The sequence below is a fragment of the Marmota flaviventris genome, chromosome 2 (assembly GCF_047511675.1).
Source record: "Marmota flaviventris isolate mMarFla1 chromosome 2, mMarFla1.hap1, whole genome shotgun sequence".
Classification (NCBI taxonomy): Eukaryota; Metazoa; Chordata; class Mammalia; order Rodentia; family Sciuridae; genus Marmota; species Marmota flaviventris.
Genome location: NC_092499.1, coordinates 98,893,238 through 98,910,230, shown reverse-complemented (window position 1 = coordinate 98,910,230; position 16,993 = coordinate 98,893,238). Strand labels below are relative to the sequence as shown.

The 16,993-nt window shown below is 34.7% G+C and overlaps 1 protein-coding gene across 6 annotated transcripts in view; it reads left to right on the top strand.

Annotated features, from left to right (window-relative positions):
- Window positions 1–13,297, top strand: part of Dmxl2 (Dmx like 2) — a 168,340-nt gene extending 155,043 nt beyond the window's left edge. For 4 of the 6 annotated variants that reach the window (XM_071608261.1, XM_071608262.1, XM_034637280.2 and 1 more), the window contains 11 exons: window positions 2,375–2,437; window positions 3,228–3,314; window positions 3,396–3,517; window positions 5,012–5,150; window positions 5,700–5,760; window positions 5,889–6,016; window positions 6,564–6,641; window positions 8,362–8,453; window positions 9,155–9,207; window positions 10,490–10,707; window positions 11,861–13,297. In XM_071608261.1, the coding sequence (XP_071464362.1) occupies window positions 2,375–2,437; window positions 3,228–3,314; window positions 3,396–3,517; window positions 5,012–5,150; window positions 5,700–5,760; window positions 5,889–6,016; window positions 6,564–6,641; window positions 8,362–8,453; window positions 9,155–9,207; window positions 10,490–10,707; window positions 11,861–12,070 (1,251 nt within the window). In that variant the 3' untranslated portion in view covers window positions 12,071–13,297. The remainder of the gene's footprint in view (window positions 1–2,374; window positions 2,438–3,227; window positions 3,315–3,395; window positions 3,518–5,011; window positions 5,151–5,699; window positions 5,761–5,888; window positions 6,017–6,563; window positions 6,642–8,361; window positions 8,454–9,154; window positions 9,208–10,489; window positions 10,708–11,860) is intronic. The other 2 variants (XM_027925960.3, XM_027925959.3) reach the window with 1 other exon arrangement.
- The last annotated feature ends 3,696 nt before the right edge of the window (window positions 13,298–16,993 follow it).

The following is a 16,993-nucleotide window of genomic DNA, read 5'->3' as shown; positions in this document are numbered from 1 at the left end:
CAATCAACTTGGCCAGTCAGTGAGGAATTGGTCAGTTCAGAAAGTGTTTAGAGTAGTTATCAGATGTAATTAAAAGTTTGGCAAACAATCTATGAGAAGAGAAAAATGAATTATATTTCACTTGGTAAAGTAAAACCTGAGAAGGACAGTCTAGAGGATTCAGTTTCCCAAGGGCAATGGTAGAACTACTTTTTAGTTTTTCCCCATACCTAGAGCAGCAGGACATACCATTAATTTAAAAATTAAATGAGGAAGTAGGGGGAATGGGCTATTAGAGACTTTTGATTCCTGCATGTTATAAATTTTCTAAACAACAAACAAAAGATCCTGATAATATTGAAATTACCAACATAGGATTTGTTAGGGAAGTCACAGAGCCACATTATTTGCCTCTTTTATCTAAGCCACTGGCTATAACATTTCCTGTAGTGATGCTGAACAAATCTCATAAAATAAGATAGGAATCTAAGAAACAGATTTAAAATAAAAGATATTTGCTCAGTTAGGACTCTGATTATTCATAGAAAGCCATTCTGTTTAAGCATCAGTTTTCTGAGTGTTTGGTTCTTCAAATTATTAAACTTAATGATTTACCAAAAATATGCTTTAACTATTGATAAGGTCCATAGCAACTGGATTTGGTTGGACTGCCAGAGCCTAAAGTGCTATGGGAAATAGCTGTGTCTGAAGCAGCTGTGTCTAGTCTTCCTGAACCCTTATAGCTGGCTCTTCCTTGACTCTCCTCTCTCCTGTACTTTCTTCTTTGTTATGTCTTGGGATTGGCAGCTGTAGTCTCTGCTATTTTTCCTCCAGCAGAGGGTTCCCTTGGACAGTAGAGAGGACAGAGAGAAATTGAACATTTCTTAAAATGCTGAATAATCATTGGTTGGCTTTAGGGAAGGTAAACACATGGCTGGGAGTTGGGTGAAAGGCTTTTCATCCTATACCCCTTTGGATTTGAAAACATTGAATGAAATCACTTTCTTGTCCAGTCCTGTCCAGTAGCACTGTGATGATAGAAATCTCTCTCTCCAGATAGTCCAGTGTAATAGTCACTAGTCATATGTGGTTATTGAGCCCTTGGGTGTGTGGCTAGTGTGACTGAAGAACTGGATTTCTAATTTTACTTAATTTTAATTAATCTAAATTTAAATAACCATGTAGGATTCATGGATATTAAATAGATCTGCTGAAAAAGAAAAAAATTATGAAAAATATTTAATGTTATTGAGGCAAAAACTGGTCACTAAGCTCAGAAATATGAAAAATTAAAACTACCTATCTAATAGCAGTGTTCTATCTTTATAAATGTTGGGTTTTTGATAATCAATTTTAATAATGAATTGATTAACTAATAAAATTGACAGACTGACCCTGAAAATATTGGTGTTGACTAATTTTTAAAAAGTAATTTTTAAAATACTTAAATTTAGGTATATACCAAGGAAATACTTGAATTTCAGATATATAGGAAGATATATTTACTCATTGAATGTTAAAAATATTCCACAAATTTAGTTTTTGTGAAATTGATAAATGTGGCAAACTCAGCTAATTAAGGCAAATAGATTCTTCAGCAATTTGGCTTTCACTGAGTTAGCCCATATTGACACTCTGTGCTGTATTTCTTGGGCACTTCTTTGTCAGCTACTGCAGCCCTAGGGGAGTCCTCATGGCACAGTCAGAATTTGCATGGCCTTTTATGCTGAAAGGAAAGTAGTCACATCAAGAGGTATGAGGAAAAGTTTACTGCTCTGATCATACCGTTTGAGGTTTCCAGCACAGCAGGAATATTAGTTCTGAAGGTAGATATTCTCTATGACCTGTCATCAACCAGGAATAAGTTATTCTTATGATATTTTTTCCCTATGCCTCACCTATTAAACATTTACTTCTGAGGGACAATAATCATGGGATTAGGAGAAAAATGTTATTACTCATGTGAGTAAGAGTGAAATAATTACCAGTACTTTGAATCTATTTAGAAATAAATATTTTGATTTATATTTTAAGTCAACCCCTAAAGAATGGGAATCTATGAAGTATAGAATGCATTTGCTCTTAAAAGTGGACTTTATTTTCAGATATTATAGTGTAAGAACTTTTAAGTTCCATACTGGTATACAAATAGCTATTATTTTGTTTTGAAATAGCTTTTGTTTTTGTGTGTAATAGTCACACCAATTTTAATTTTGCCCTTTTTGCTTTGTGCTATGTTTATCTGATGACATTTTATTATTTTTTCTTGATTCTTCAAATTCATTTTTGTCATCTTTAAGTGATGGAGTGGCCATTTCAGCTTGAAATTTTTCATTCTCTTTATAATTTCATTTCATGCATGTATTTGTGTTTGTGACGGTGTGGTGTTACTTAGTCTGTAGAAGAACATGTGGAGCAGGTCAAACAAAACTGCATAGCAGAAGATTGCCACATCAAGGTAGTATTCCCTGCTCTTCTATTTAGCTCATTCTTTAAAATTTAAAGAGCTAACCCCTCATCTCTAATGCTAACCATGGCTGTCCAGCTGGTTAACTAATCAGAGAACTCGTTGCTCCTGTTCCACCTCAGAGGCATAGGGTAGGAGATGCTTCACTGTGTCTTAGCTTGCTGTGTGTGGCTATTGGTTCTTCTCTTTCTTGCTCCCTGCTTCATCTCCACTTTGTCATTTCTTCCCAGTCTGTTCTAAAGCATGTCTATTTTATTTTTCCTTCTTGATTCTGCCTCTTCTTTCCTTTCTATCACCTCTGACCCTAAGCTACTAAACTTTCTTGTCATTATCGGTTTCATTCATTCCTTTGTAAAATATCCTTTCCAACTTTCCCCTATTGATCACCTTTGAAATGCTTCTCTTTTATGTGGCTCCTTGGTTATGAAATTTTCCTGAACTCTATGCCTCTCAACGTATACTTTCTTATTATGTAACATTTGTCATTTTGGAAGAGCTATATTACTGTTTTAAATTACTAATGAAAATATATTAGTCATCTTTTGTGACAAGTAACCACTGTCTTACAATTGCAATGGAAATCTTTATAATTGGGGTGATCACAGGGCATCAGAGTGTCCAAGCAAATTTTCCAAAACTAATTCTCAACACATTAAAGTTACCCTTACTATATTTCTTGCTGCTGCTACATTTTCTTCTTATCCAGCTTTTAAATTTGGTGGATGTGCATATTTCTATATAGAGTTGTGCTGCAGCAACTAAACTCAGCAGTGTTTCATAGGTTGAAGCTGACCTGGGCTATCCTGGAGGAAAGGCAAAGATCATTCATAAGGAATCTGACATGATCATGGCATTTGCTGTTAATAAGGTAAAAACTGTATTTATTATAGAAAATATACTTCTTTTTAGTGAAATTGCTTAAATTATTGACTCTGCCTTTGCTTTACAGGCAAACTATAACGAAATTGTTTTAGCTTCAACACACGATGTTCAAGAACTTGATGTTACTTCTCTATTGGCCTGTCAATCATATATTTGGATTGGAGAAGAATATGACAGAGAATCTAAAAGGTGTGTCTCATAGTCAGTTGTGGTTTTCTTCAAGAAATATCCACAACATCATTAACTTGAGATAGGTATGTAGTCTCTTACAGAGACTACATAATTGGTTAGCTGCCAATAAAAAGCTTTACCTACATTGAATAAATTTACTCATACTTCTTCTACTATTCATAGTGTTTGAGTCAGAATAATCTCTGATGTCAAAGTCTAATGCTAACAATTGCCACTTTGATATTTAATCCCAAAGAAATGCCAGGAATTATATGATATTCTGTAAATTTAGCTGATCAGGATAATTAAAGCAAAAAATATCTTGCACAAAATATTAATTAAACTGATTGATGAAACACATTTAATAAGTAATTTTGAAGTGTTTCTTCTTGTCACTTGTAGATATATCTTCTCTACAAATAAAGATATAGATGAATTTACTTTTCATTAAGACTGTGGACACTGCACTAAGAGTGTTTTATAATACTATTTTGAAATTTCTTCTCCATGTTTACCCTCTCTCTTGCTTTTCTCTATACTCAAAAATTTTATGCTTGGGAATGGTGCCTTGTCTTATTGAATTCTCTCTTTTGTTAGTGTGTAATATAACCAGACTTAAATCACACATCAGAGTAGATATAACTATATAATTTGATATACTCAATCATAAATATTACTTTCACATTATAATGTAATGATAAACTATTACTTGAAGAAATCTTTAAAGGTGAATTTTTTTTTTTTTTTTTTTTTTTTTTAATTTTGGGACTCTGGAGATATAGCTCAGTGATAGAGTGCTAGCATGCATGAGGCCCTGGGTTCAATTCCCAGCACCACAAAAACAAAAACAAAAAAAATGTAATTAATCTGATTCCTGGGATATCTGTATTTGAAGAATGCATTTAATCTTTTTTTCTATGTATGACCAAAAGAAAATCTGTATTCCTATAACACTAGCTATTCATGAGTTTGAGGCAAGAGTACCCCAAGTTCGAAGCCAGCCTGAGCAACTGAGCAAGACCCTCTCTTAAAATAAAAGAAAATCTGTATTAAAATGTTTACAACAACAATTTTTTTAAATTTATGCAACAGTAAAGTAGCCCTTGAACACATTAGTCTAAATTTACATTTTGCAAAGGAAACAAGTTAACCAGTACTAAATTAAGACTTGTATTTGTGTTGGGTGCGGTAGTGCACACATGTAATCCCAGCAGCTCAGGAGGCTGAGGCAGAAGGATGGCAAGTTCAAAGCCAGCCTCAGCAAAAGCAAGGCACTAAGACCCTATCTCTAATAAAATACAAAATAGGGCTGAGGATGTGGCTTAGTGGTTAAATGCCCCCAAGTTCAATCCCTGGTACCAAAAAAAAAAAAAAAAAAAAAAAAAAGAGACTTGTATCTGTTTTTCTCATGAATGTTTATTTATTTTTTTAAATAATGTTTTGGGTCTGTAATTGGAATTTATGTTAAGAGGAAATTAAACTTCCAAAGTAACATGTGAATATTTTCCACAGTTCAGATGATATTGATTATCGTGGTTCCACCACAACCCTTTATCAATCCAGTACAATATCCCTTCCAGCGAGTCAGGTGCATCCACCTTCATCTCTGCCCTGGCTGGGCAGTGGACAGACCAGCACTGGAGCTAGTGTGGTATGTTTTTTACTCTTTGGTATGGTTTCTGCATATGGACTCCCTGAAAAATAAGTTGACATCATTTTGATATAAGTATGATCCTAAAGATCAGGTGCAGTGAACAGTAGGTACACCATGATAATAGTAGCTATCATTTACTATGAGTTTCTCAGTGTCAAATGCATGCTTTTTCTCACAACCCTAGTGGCAAGTGCCATTATTATCCTCTAATATTATTTTATAATTGAACAGACCAGGCAGAATAGTAAAGTCAAAGAGGAATTTGTGTCTACTTGTGTTTGAATGTGCATCAGTAACATTCTTGTTGGTCACTGTAGTTGAAGGGATCCCATGTTCATGTTCTACTCCGAAGAATCTGGAGATACCCCTGATTGTCTTCAGAAAACACTTGGAAGCCAGTTCCCTTTATCACTAGATGAAGCTATTTAGTACCAGCAAATCTGTACAGGGTTTATCTCAGTAAAGTTGTAAGAGCATGTTACCAGAATCATTTCCTTCCTCTTCTCTTCTCGTTACATTAAGTAAATGTATTGTCTTCTTTTAAAGCTTATGAAAAGGAATCTACACAATGTTAAGAGAATGACCTCACACCCTGTCCATCAATACTGTAAGTATTTTATTTACAATCTAAGAATTTTAAGTGTTCTCTGTCATTTTGAGGTTGATGTATATGACAGAAAATATTGGAAGTCTGACTTTTCAATTACTTATGTTCCACTTTTCCTCTTGTTTCAGATCTTACAGGTGCTCAGGATGGCAGTGTACGAATGTTTGAATGGACACGACCTCAGCAACTTGTCTGCTTCCGTCAAGCTGGCAATGCAAGGGTTACTAGACTCTATTTTAACTCCCAAGGCAACAAGGTTAGTTCTTGGGAGTAACTGCTAAATTAATTAAAAAATAATTGTGGAGATTAAGGAGTAAATGATAAATGAAATAATATCTAAAAAAATTTCAGTGACCCTGGATTTAAGCAGAGCAGGGCAGGCAGTTTGTTGGGTTCTGTTTATCCTGTTTTCTCCAATAGAAGCATAAATCCACAAAATATAGTGTGGATTAATAAATTATGCATTCAGAGATACAAAAGCTTTGTGAGAGAAGAAAACCCTGCTGCTGTGGAGTGTTTTGATAGTGTCTGCCAGCACTGTAACATTCAAATACTTGAGAAACATCTAATTTTTAAATAAGTTTCATTGTAGAGGGTTAGAGGAAAACAATGATATGGATATGGAAAAACTCTTAAAAGATGACAGAATCTTTGGTACTTGGACTTTCTTGGGAATAACAACAGGCAGAGCTAGCGCGGGATGTTTGTTAAGTAAGGTCTGAGTGAATCTCCTCTACGTAAATGATTTTACCTTTGACAGGAATTCTAAGAAACTATGTTTAATGTTTTCATCTTTCTTACAGTGTGGTGTTGCAGATGGAGAGGGTTTTCTGAGTATCTGGCAAGTTAACCAAACTGCATCAAATCCTAAACCTTACATGGTAAGTATCACTTAGGTTCCCAGAGTATACTGAGAACACGTTGTTTACAAAGTGTCTGTTCAGTCCCTGAATTTCATTGGTGGTTCTTTTAGGAAGGGAATGACAGCTAGCTGTCACAGCCTAGCATTGGCCACCTAGCTGTACCCTAGTTTATACTGAAATGACCTTAAAAGCAAAAAACAAACAAAAACCCTTGCTTTTTACCTTGAAGGGTAACCTTATTTGGAAAATTTCAGGAACTTGCCCTATGATTCAATTTAGAATACATTTTTATTTAGTTTTATCCATTTTTGAAAACTAAATTTTTAGTGGTAGCATTTCATAATATTTATAATTAAGACTCAAGTTCTAAACATATTTTTTCATTTCCTCTAGAATTTTGCTTACCAGAATATATAAAATAATCACAATAGGCTACTTCATTCCTTAATCCAAATCATGTTAAAATACTTGGTGATGAAGATAAGCTTACCTTTCACCTGGGGAGGTATGGCACAGGAGGGGTAGAAGATGATGCTGTCTTGCCTGGAACTTCTGGATCTCATATATAGAGGTTGAAAAAGTCTTGAACCTTCTGGGTGAACTAAATTATCCAAATACTTTTAAATTTTCTTTTCTAGAGAATACACACATTCTTAGTTATATATGAGACATGATATTTCTCGTACATTATAGACTGTACCATAATATCTTTATACAAATGGAAATAATCTTGAATTCACGATTTTGTCTTCAGTCCGGACAATTATGATTATTCCAAGCAGAAAAATGTCTGTTTTAAAATACCCTAATATCTTTCTTATGGGAAGGATGGACCTTGAAATTTCTGTCCTCATCTGATCCAACAAGAAAGTCATACCTGACTTATTAGGTGGTTTCCTACACTGTTGGAACATACATAAGCTACTTAAGAGTCATTTGGCCTTTTTTTTTTTTTTAAATGCAGTACTGGGGAATCAAAAACTGCCCAGGGCCTTCAGCATGCCAGGAAGGCCTTTTGGGGCAGACTGTTTGCGGATTACTTTTGACAATGCCTTTATCTTTAGAAAAGGCTCTTCACCTGGGGTCATGGGTAGGGAACATGAAGGTAACAAGAAAGGTGGATGTTTGTGTTTAGGTTACAGTGTTAACTTAAGCCTTTCATACTGCTATCTACCACTAGATAGGCATGTAAGAGTTTTCCTTTAGGTTTATTATTATTTTTTATGATTTGTATCATTAAAGTTTATTAAATATATTTGTGGTCATTAACATTAAAATTGATTGATTAGGCTTTTAATATAATTGAATGGTTTGGGAAAGTACATGTATTTATTTAGTTTTTTTTGAGATGGGTCTCGCTATGTTGCCCAGGCTGGCCTTGAACTCCTGGGCTCAAGTGATCCTCCTGCCTCAGCCTACCAAGTAGCTATGACTACAAGCACATGCCACTATGCCCAGCTAGTTTATATACTTTGATGCCCTTTTCTTTCCTTACATAATCTAAAAAAATCCCTTTAATTTCATGTTTTTACTCTTTCCAGTTTTAAAAGATTAGATAGTAAGTAGCCAAATAATATGCAAATGTCCATTAATCCTCTTACTATCATCTCTTTATTGAAGACTATTTTTAAACACTGTTCTTATTCAGGCATATAATATGTTATTAGCAGAACTGTGTTTGTACCATACCAAATGTTATTGGATTTTTAGATAACACTAGTTTCACTTTGTTTTGCAGAGTTGGCAGTGCCACAGTAAAGCCACAAGTGACTTTGCATTTATTACCTCTTCAAGTCTAGTTGCCACATCTGGACAGTCCAATGATAACAGGTAGGCTAACAGAAATGCAAAACAAGAAATAAGAAAATTTTGGACAGAAAGCCATTGTTGCTAGAAAATATGGATTTCTGTCTAGTAGGATTTCCACTTGTAACAAAAGAACTATGTTACGTAAGTCTTTTCTCAGAGTGGTTTTCCTTATCAAAAAGAGAAAAAACCAATATCTCATGTAGTCTAGCAATAAGCATGTATAATCTTTATGTTAAAGTTATTCATTCTTAAAAAAAATGCTGATTAATTCTCTTAGGTTCCTCAGAACTAGCAAGCATTTGACATTCTGTAGCTATAATTTTCAACATTTTCTTTACTTCACTATTTTCATTGGCAACATATGCCTATAACATCTCTCCTTTTTCAGCTGTGGTTTACCTCAGGGGTATAGAAGCATCACTTCTACTCAGGAAATCATATCATAATTTCCCTGGAGTGGTAATTGGAAAAGATATGAGGTTGGGGAATGCAATGACACATAGGACCTTGTAAGACAGGCTGTATACTAATTTGAAAAAGGATAAACTCTTAAAAGAGAGATTTACCCAGTCACTTACACTGCCCCCATCTTAGTTGAAAATCTCTGCTCTACAAACAAGAGAACAAAGAAGATTCAGTAAATTTGACTTGAAAATAAAATTTGTTCTGAATGATGACTTCAAACAATTGTTTATGATGTATTTTTATTGTTTCTTTAAAAGAAATGTATGCCTCTGGGATACATTAATATCACCTGGAAACAGCCTCATTCATGGTAAGTTCAGATCTATGGTTTTTAATACATTTATGAAGATGAAGGAATGTTTTCTTGGTTTTAATTAATAGGTTGAAAATGGAGAAATATTTAGAACAAATGATTATAAACAGAAAAATTGCTTCACTGAGGTAAATTCATGTGACTATAGAATTATAACTAGCTCAGAATACTCTTTATGTTGTATTCTGTTTAGAAAATGTGGTATAGAGAATGGATGCTATTATGGTTTGGATCTAAAAATATCCTTCAGTAACTGTAGGCAAATGGGCATGGCTGGAGGAAGTAAGTCAATGAAGGTGTGGCCTTGGACTATACCTGTCCCTGGTCCCTTCTTTTTTCTGCTTTCTGGCTGTCATGAGCATAGCTGCTTTCCTCCACCATGTCTTTCACCATGATGGACTGCCTCATCTCAGGCCCAGAGTAGTGGAGCCAGCTGAGCATGGACTAAACCTCTGGCTATGAGCCTAAAATAAACCTTTCCTCCTCTTAAGTTGTTTTTGTTTGGTATTCTGGTCACAGCTTGAAAAGCTTATTAACACAGTGCTACTAACAAGATTATTTAAGAAATTATTTGCAAAATATTCATTGGGCTCACTCAAAAGGAGATAATATTTTAAAGAATTAAACCCAACCATAAAGTTAACTTATGATAAGAGCTAGAAATATGAATACCACCATTTAAATATTATTCCTTTTTAGATAGTATTTGCCAAGACTTCTGACCAAGCCTTTAGCACATGGTCCTTGGGGGACATTTATCTGAACCATATTAGAAGGATTACTCCTTAACTTGTAATTGAAAATGTTAACACAAGTAAAGTTGAGTTTTACTTACCTGAGAACTTTGATGAGGATGTATGATGAGATAGCACTAGGCTAGGTTTAGTATTAGTTATACATATCAATGGGGTCAAGTGTGATACTTCTATGCATGCTGTTTGTACATTTTTTTATTCTCCATTTTTAATTGGTGCATTATAGTTGTACCTACTTGTTATACATCTTTATGAGGCAGCATAACTTAGAGCTTAAGATTTAAACTTCCTTTTTCTGTATATGTATTTCATGTTAAGATTATGAGTGAATAATTTTTTTCTAACATTGCTTAGCATTTTCCTTTATTCTTTAGTCATAATTTCAAAAATTAAATGACTTAAATGTGTACCTTAGAATGAAAAATGCATCCATAATCTCTGTATTTTTAAATATGAATTTAAGCATTATCAGAATCCCCAAGATAAAAGTTGTTTTGGGAAAGTGTTTTGGTTTTCTTCTTCAGGTTTCACGTGCCATGATCACGGTGCCACAGTACTTCAATATGCACCAAAACAGCAACTCTTAATCTCTGGAGGTAGGAAAGGATATGTCTGCATTTTTGATATCAGACAGAGACAACTAATTCACACATTCCAGGCACATGACTCAGCTATTAAGGCTCTAGCTCTGGATCCCTGTGAGGAATATTTTACTACAGGTTCAGCAGAAGGTAACATAAAGGTGAGTCAGTGCAAGAAATTGGAATTTACTACATATTATCTTTACTTGCTGTCAAGACTGATTGCAAAAAGGAAACCAAACCACTATACTCTTTGGCATGAGGGCATGAAGTAAAGCTTTGTGGAGATGTGGAGTGTCTTGATACCCCACCCTACCCTGTGCTTCTGTGTGGCTCTTTCTAAACTGTCTGATCTGGAAGATGAGATGATCAAAATGATTAGATTCTCAGGTCACTAAAAAGCTTTAAAGATGGGCTGGAGAGACAGGAGGTGCAGTGGTAGAAATGTGTAGGATGCATTTGATGTAGGTGTAGGATGCATAAGACCCTGGGTTTGATCCTCAGCATCTCAAAAAATAAATACAAAGCTTTAAAGAATTCTGTTTTGAAAGCTAAGGATATGGCTTAGTGGTAGAACACTTGCCTAGTTTGTGCAAGGCCCTAGGTTCAATCTCTAGCACCACCAAAAACACAAACAAGGGCTGGGGCTGGGCTCAGTGACAGAGTACTCACCTGGCATTCATGAGGCACTGGGTTCGATCCTCAGCACCACATAGAAATAAAATAAAGATATTGTGTCCACCTAAAACTAAAAAATAAAAAAAAAAAAAACCCCAACCCTATTTTGAGTAAAGTACGTGAAGTTTTTCTGTTTTGGTTTGGTCTTTTTGAGGACCTCAAGCCCTCAGGCATGCTAGGCGAATGCTGTCTTCCTGAGCTATTCCCCAACCCCCATACTGTATAGATTGTGTATGTGACATTTGCTTGGCTACTCAGAACTTTCTCCCCCACCTCTACCCTCAGTACTTGACTCTTATATGACTGAGGCAAAGTTTCTAGACAAGTGAGATAGTAACCACACTTATACATTGTGCTAATAGGCCTAGTTACCATTAAAATATATTTAATTAGTTTAAATATTTTATTGAATTAGAGATTGGATATATATGGTTAATATGAAACTACCATAGGATGTAAAGAGAGAAATTTGAAAGAAGGGAAGTATAAGGACAGTAAATGAATCTTCTGTTAGGACAGGAGCAATAGATGGGAAAGTTGGGTCAAGGAGCAGAAGTAAGAGCCATGTTTTTGCTTTTGGTCTCTCTCTTTTTAATGACTTAAAATTGTTGTCACTTTGTTCTTGTTTTAAACTAGGTTTGGAGATTGACAGGCCATGGCCTAATTCATTCATTTAAAAATGAACATGCTAAGCAGTCCATATTCAGAAACATTGGAGCTGGAGTCATGCAGATTGATATCATCCAGGGCAATCGGATCTTCTCCTGTGGTGCAGATGGCACACTGAAAACCAGGGTTTTGCCCAATGCTTTTAACATCCCTAATAGAATTCTTGACATTCTGTAGACTTAAAGATTGGGGCTTTATTTTTATATATACTTCAATTAAAAACATAATGCGGTAGTTATTAGGCAGTTCTGTTTTCCAAGCAGTTGTTAAACACATTGGAAACAATACAGAGAATCTCTGTAGAATTTGAATCTGATCCATGCTGAGTATTGCCTATCCAGGTTGGTAGGATGAATGTGCATGTACCTTGTTATATTGCTGACATACTTAAAACAAACAAACCTTGTATTGTATGAAGGGTAGCTATTCTTTACAGCATTTAGCAAACCTGATTCAGAAAACATTGGAGGTTATTAGCTGATTAGCAAGTTGAAATTATGAGAAGGACCTTTATACCAAATTAAGGAAGAAAATGTTGCTGATTCAGGTTTTTCTTCCTGTTCTTACCACTGATCGAAGCATGCCTGCAGTTGCCTTCTTTGTTGAATGAAGGATAGTCACGAGGTTTTGGAAGCTCTAGACCACCAGAAAACTTCTTAGCTAGAGCAGTGTGCAGTGACTAGTTCTCTGCAGTGAGAGGCATTTCCATTCTTTCCTGCTGAATATTTTTCCTGTTAGTGTTTATACTGAGATAGTACTGTAACTTGCAAATGAGTGCAAATTTAAATGCAATGTTTTCTTCACAATTTGCACATTCACATTTTTTGGACTGCTAGTTTTTCTATTTAAATATTTGCCTTCATGTTAGGAATGTAATATGTGAACATGACATATTTGTAGTTAACCATACCATACCTTCTTGGTCCAGGTTAGTACTTTTTCTTTTCTTTTCATGTATTCAAGGTTAAACATCCACAACATTTAAGACTATGTTGAAACTACAACAATAGAGCATTTCATATCAATTAAAATGAATGTTAGGCTTTTTGTGGCCAGTTAATAGTTGATGAAATTGGTGATATTATTTATTGCCACAGCCTATTGTATAAACTATGCAGAGTTCAATATTATTTGCTTGTAAATTATTAGCCAGTGTTGTCATATTTTGATGTATTTCCTTGGTTATGACCAAAAATATGTTCTTGAGATACTGAAACCAATGTCTATGTGTGTTTAATTGTTTACCAGCAAATTGTCTCATCATGTTAATGAGGATGTTTAATGCCTTTGTGGTAAATAGTAAAATATAATGGTATAAAAGCATCTTTCTCTGAAGGCAATGTGATGTTCAGGCTGTGAAATACATATGTAAAAGAAAAATAAATGTTATTTGTTAGAATTTTATCTTAATTTGGCTTTATTTAAATAAACTAGTGTGGCATTCTTTGATACTGTTTTAACAGTTGATATTTGTAGTTTAACAAAATGTTTAGGGAATTTTTAAGCCACTAGGCAGTTTACCCAAATACTTACTGTATACCTTTATGTACCAGAAGACATTCTAGCAAAATGAGATGCATTGGTGGGCCAGATAAAGAACACACTCAGGGCTGAAGTTGTAGCTCAGTGATAGAGTACTTGCCTCACAAGTGTGAGGCACTGGGTTCAATCCTAGCACCATAAAAACAAATAAAGGCATTGAGTCCATATACAACTTAAATTAAACAAAAAAGAAGGACACTCAATGTGGAGATTTAGTTGGGTGAAAACTAACTTCACTGTACTTTCTTCAGACAGATTTAAAGTTGTTGAGTGAAATGCTGCTTTTGCTGCTAACACTGGTAAAGGAGCTCATGTGGGGATAGTACTCTATGTAGTGTTCATGAGAAAAGGAAGAATATGTCTGAATAGATAGAATATAAATTTGACAAAAATTACAAAAGTACATAAACTTACCACAGTTCAGTACAGTAACCCATATATGTTGCATTCTATTGTGTATTTTAAACTAGTGCTAGCTGATTTATTAAGAGTCGGAAAAGTAACAGTTTTGCAACTGAAATTCAAACTTTTCGTTGTGGTAGTTGCTGCCTTGTTTGAGTTATTACTTTTTAATAATCTGACATTTTCATAGTAATTTGTATTTTTTCAATTAATAGACTTTGTTTTTTAAATCAGTTTTAGATTTACAACAGTATTGAGCCATATACACAGCCATTTACTCGCCTCCCCACAATTCCCCTTATTATTGCATTAGGGAGATATATTTATTATAAGTAATGAACCAATATTAATGTATTATTATTAACTAAAGTTCATGGTTTATATTAAGGTTCACTCTATGTTGTAAGGTTTTATGGGTTTTGAAAAATGCATAATATATATTCACCATTACAGTATCATACAGAATAGTTTGATCACTCAGAAATTCCCTGTACCATACGTATTCATCCCTCCTCTCTACCTCCCAGTCCCTGGTTGGATTCATATGCTTTATAGCCTTTTCAGTCTGGCTTCTTTTGTTTAGCAATAAACATTGAGGTTTCTTCATATATCTTTGGGTTTTGATAGCTCATTTTGTTTTTTAATCACTGAATAATATTCCATGTAAAAATTCCAAAGTTTACTTTTCATTTATCTATTGAAGGTTATCTTGATTGCTTCCCTTTGAGGGCAATAAGATTAAACCTGTTGTGTATTTTCATATGCAGGTTTTTGTGTAGACATAGGTATTTACCTACTAGAGTTAAAATTGAGTGAGATTTCTAGGTCTGCTTCTACATAAAACTATCTTTAGCTATATAAAAACTGCGAAACTATCTTCAAAAGTGGCTGTAACATTTGATATTCTTACCAACAATGAATGAGAATCCCTATTGTTCCTTATTCATGGTAGCATCTGGCAGACTGTGAGCTCATTGTGACACAGCTTGGTGGCATTTTATGGCCACAGAGGTGACATAGGAGCCTAGGGCTGGACTGTCCACAGTGTCTCTGCCAAGATCTGGGTAGAATTCTGAGTGTCTGACTAGGCTGATAACGGCACAAAGCATCTGTTCTTTCTCCATCCCTAGAGAGGCTTATAAGGACAGACTACTCCTTCTAAGTACCTCCCTGGTTCTTTCTGAACTATACATACACTAACAGTGTATTTGGGACAGACCTGAGCTTGGTTTACCCTCTATTACTAAAAGAGTTACAACACACCAACAGACACCTGGCACATTTGGACCTGGGCACCACTCAACATGAAATAGCAGCAGTGTACATAGGCTCAGAGAAGATGATCATCCTGCTCAGAATTTCTGGAAAGAGGCACAAATAAAGCCATATTAGGGGGCTGGGGTTGTGGCTCAGCAGTAGAGTGCTTACCTAGCAGGTGCGAGGCCCTGGGTTTTAGCCTCAACACTACATAAAAATAAATAAATAAAGATATTTTTTAAAAAGCCATATTAGGAAGACTGGAATAAAGGCCTAATCCTTCGATGCCCATATGATGTTGCATACCAACAAGCATCAGGAGCTTTTAGAAAACCATGATCTCATTTAATATTCAAAACACAAGGTGTTAGAAACTTACCAGATAGTAATCAGTATGGCAGATCTCTCAAAGAATTTAAAATACCTGCTTTAAGGAAACTTGAACTTGAATAAAAGAGAAATGTTGTGATCTAACAAAGAAATATAGCAAAGAGATGGAAGCAATTAAAAATATACATGATTGAGTTGGAAAAGATATACTCCGTGAAAATGAAAGGGAGCATGACAGATCAAACAGAAGAAAGCATTGGCTTGAAAACAGACTATTTGAAAATTCACTATTGTGGGAGAAAAAAAAGAATGAAGAGGAATGAAGAAAGTTTACAGTGACTTTGAGACAGTATTCAAGGAGCAATAAGAGAATGCCAAAGGGGTAAAAATAAGAAAGCTTATTCAAAAAAATAACAGAAAACTTCCCTAGAGAAAGATACAAATATTCCTAGTGGAAGACAGTTAAAAGACCAATCAAATTGAACTCAATCAAATCTACCCCAAGACATCTTAAAATCAAGCTTTCAAAGACGAAAATAAAGAGAGAATTCTCAAGGCTGATAGAGAAAAGGCAATATATAGGGATGCCCATGTAAATTTACATGATAGTGAACTTCTCAGGGGAAATCTTACAAGCCAGGAAAGTGGCACAGTTCTGAAGGGGGAAAAAACATCAAGAATATTGTATCCAGCAAGGCTACTTAGAGATAAATGAGAAACAAAAATATTCCCAAACAAATATACATCTCTACCACACCTATTCTACAAGAAATTCTAAAGGAAGTTCTAACTGAAAGAGACATTAATAAGAGGAAAACAGGAAGGCATAAAACTAACTGGGAAGAGTAATTATTCAAACAAATTCAGAATGCTCTCATAAGCATAGTGTAAGCATCAACCATTCATATCTAATAAGACTAAAGAATAATCACATTATGTTAAGAGATAGGCAGTACTAGAAAGATGTAAAATGGGATATCAAAAGTTTAAAATGTAGGGGCTGTGGTTATAGCTCAGTGGTCAAGTGCTTGCCTAGCATGTGTGAGGCACTAAGTTCAATCCTCAGCACCACATCCAAATAAATAATAAATAAAAGTATTGTGTCCATCTACAACTTAAAAAAATTTAAAATGTAGGGAGGAATGAAGTGCAAGTGTAGAGTTTTCTTAGTTATATTTTTTCTTGTTCTTTTGTTTCTGTTCTTTACAAACACCATTTGCTATCATTTCAAAAGAATGTCATAAGTAAAAAGATTTTCTTATCTAAACCTTGGGGTAACTACAAAGCAAAAATCTATGATAGACAAACCAAAAATAAGCAACAAGGATTCAAAAAACTCTACTGGAGTACCACAAAGACTATATGAGAGAGAAGAACAAAACTAGAAAACACAGTGCCAAATAACTAAAAAGACCATACCTATCAATAATTACCTGGATTGTGAATAGATTAAGTTCTCCAATAAAAAGACAAGAGTGACTGAAAGGATAGAAAAACAAGACCCCACTGTATGCTATCTATAAGAAACCTCAGTTCTAAGGATAGTGACACTCTGAGGTAAGCATCTTT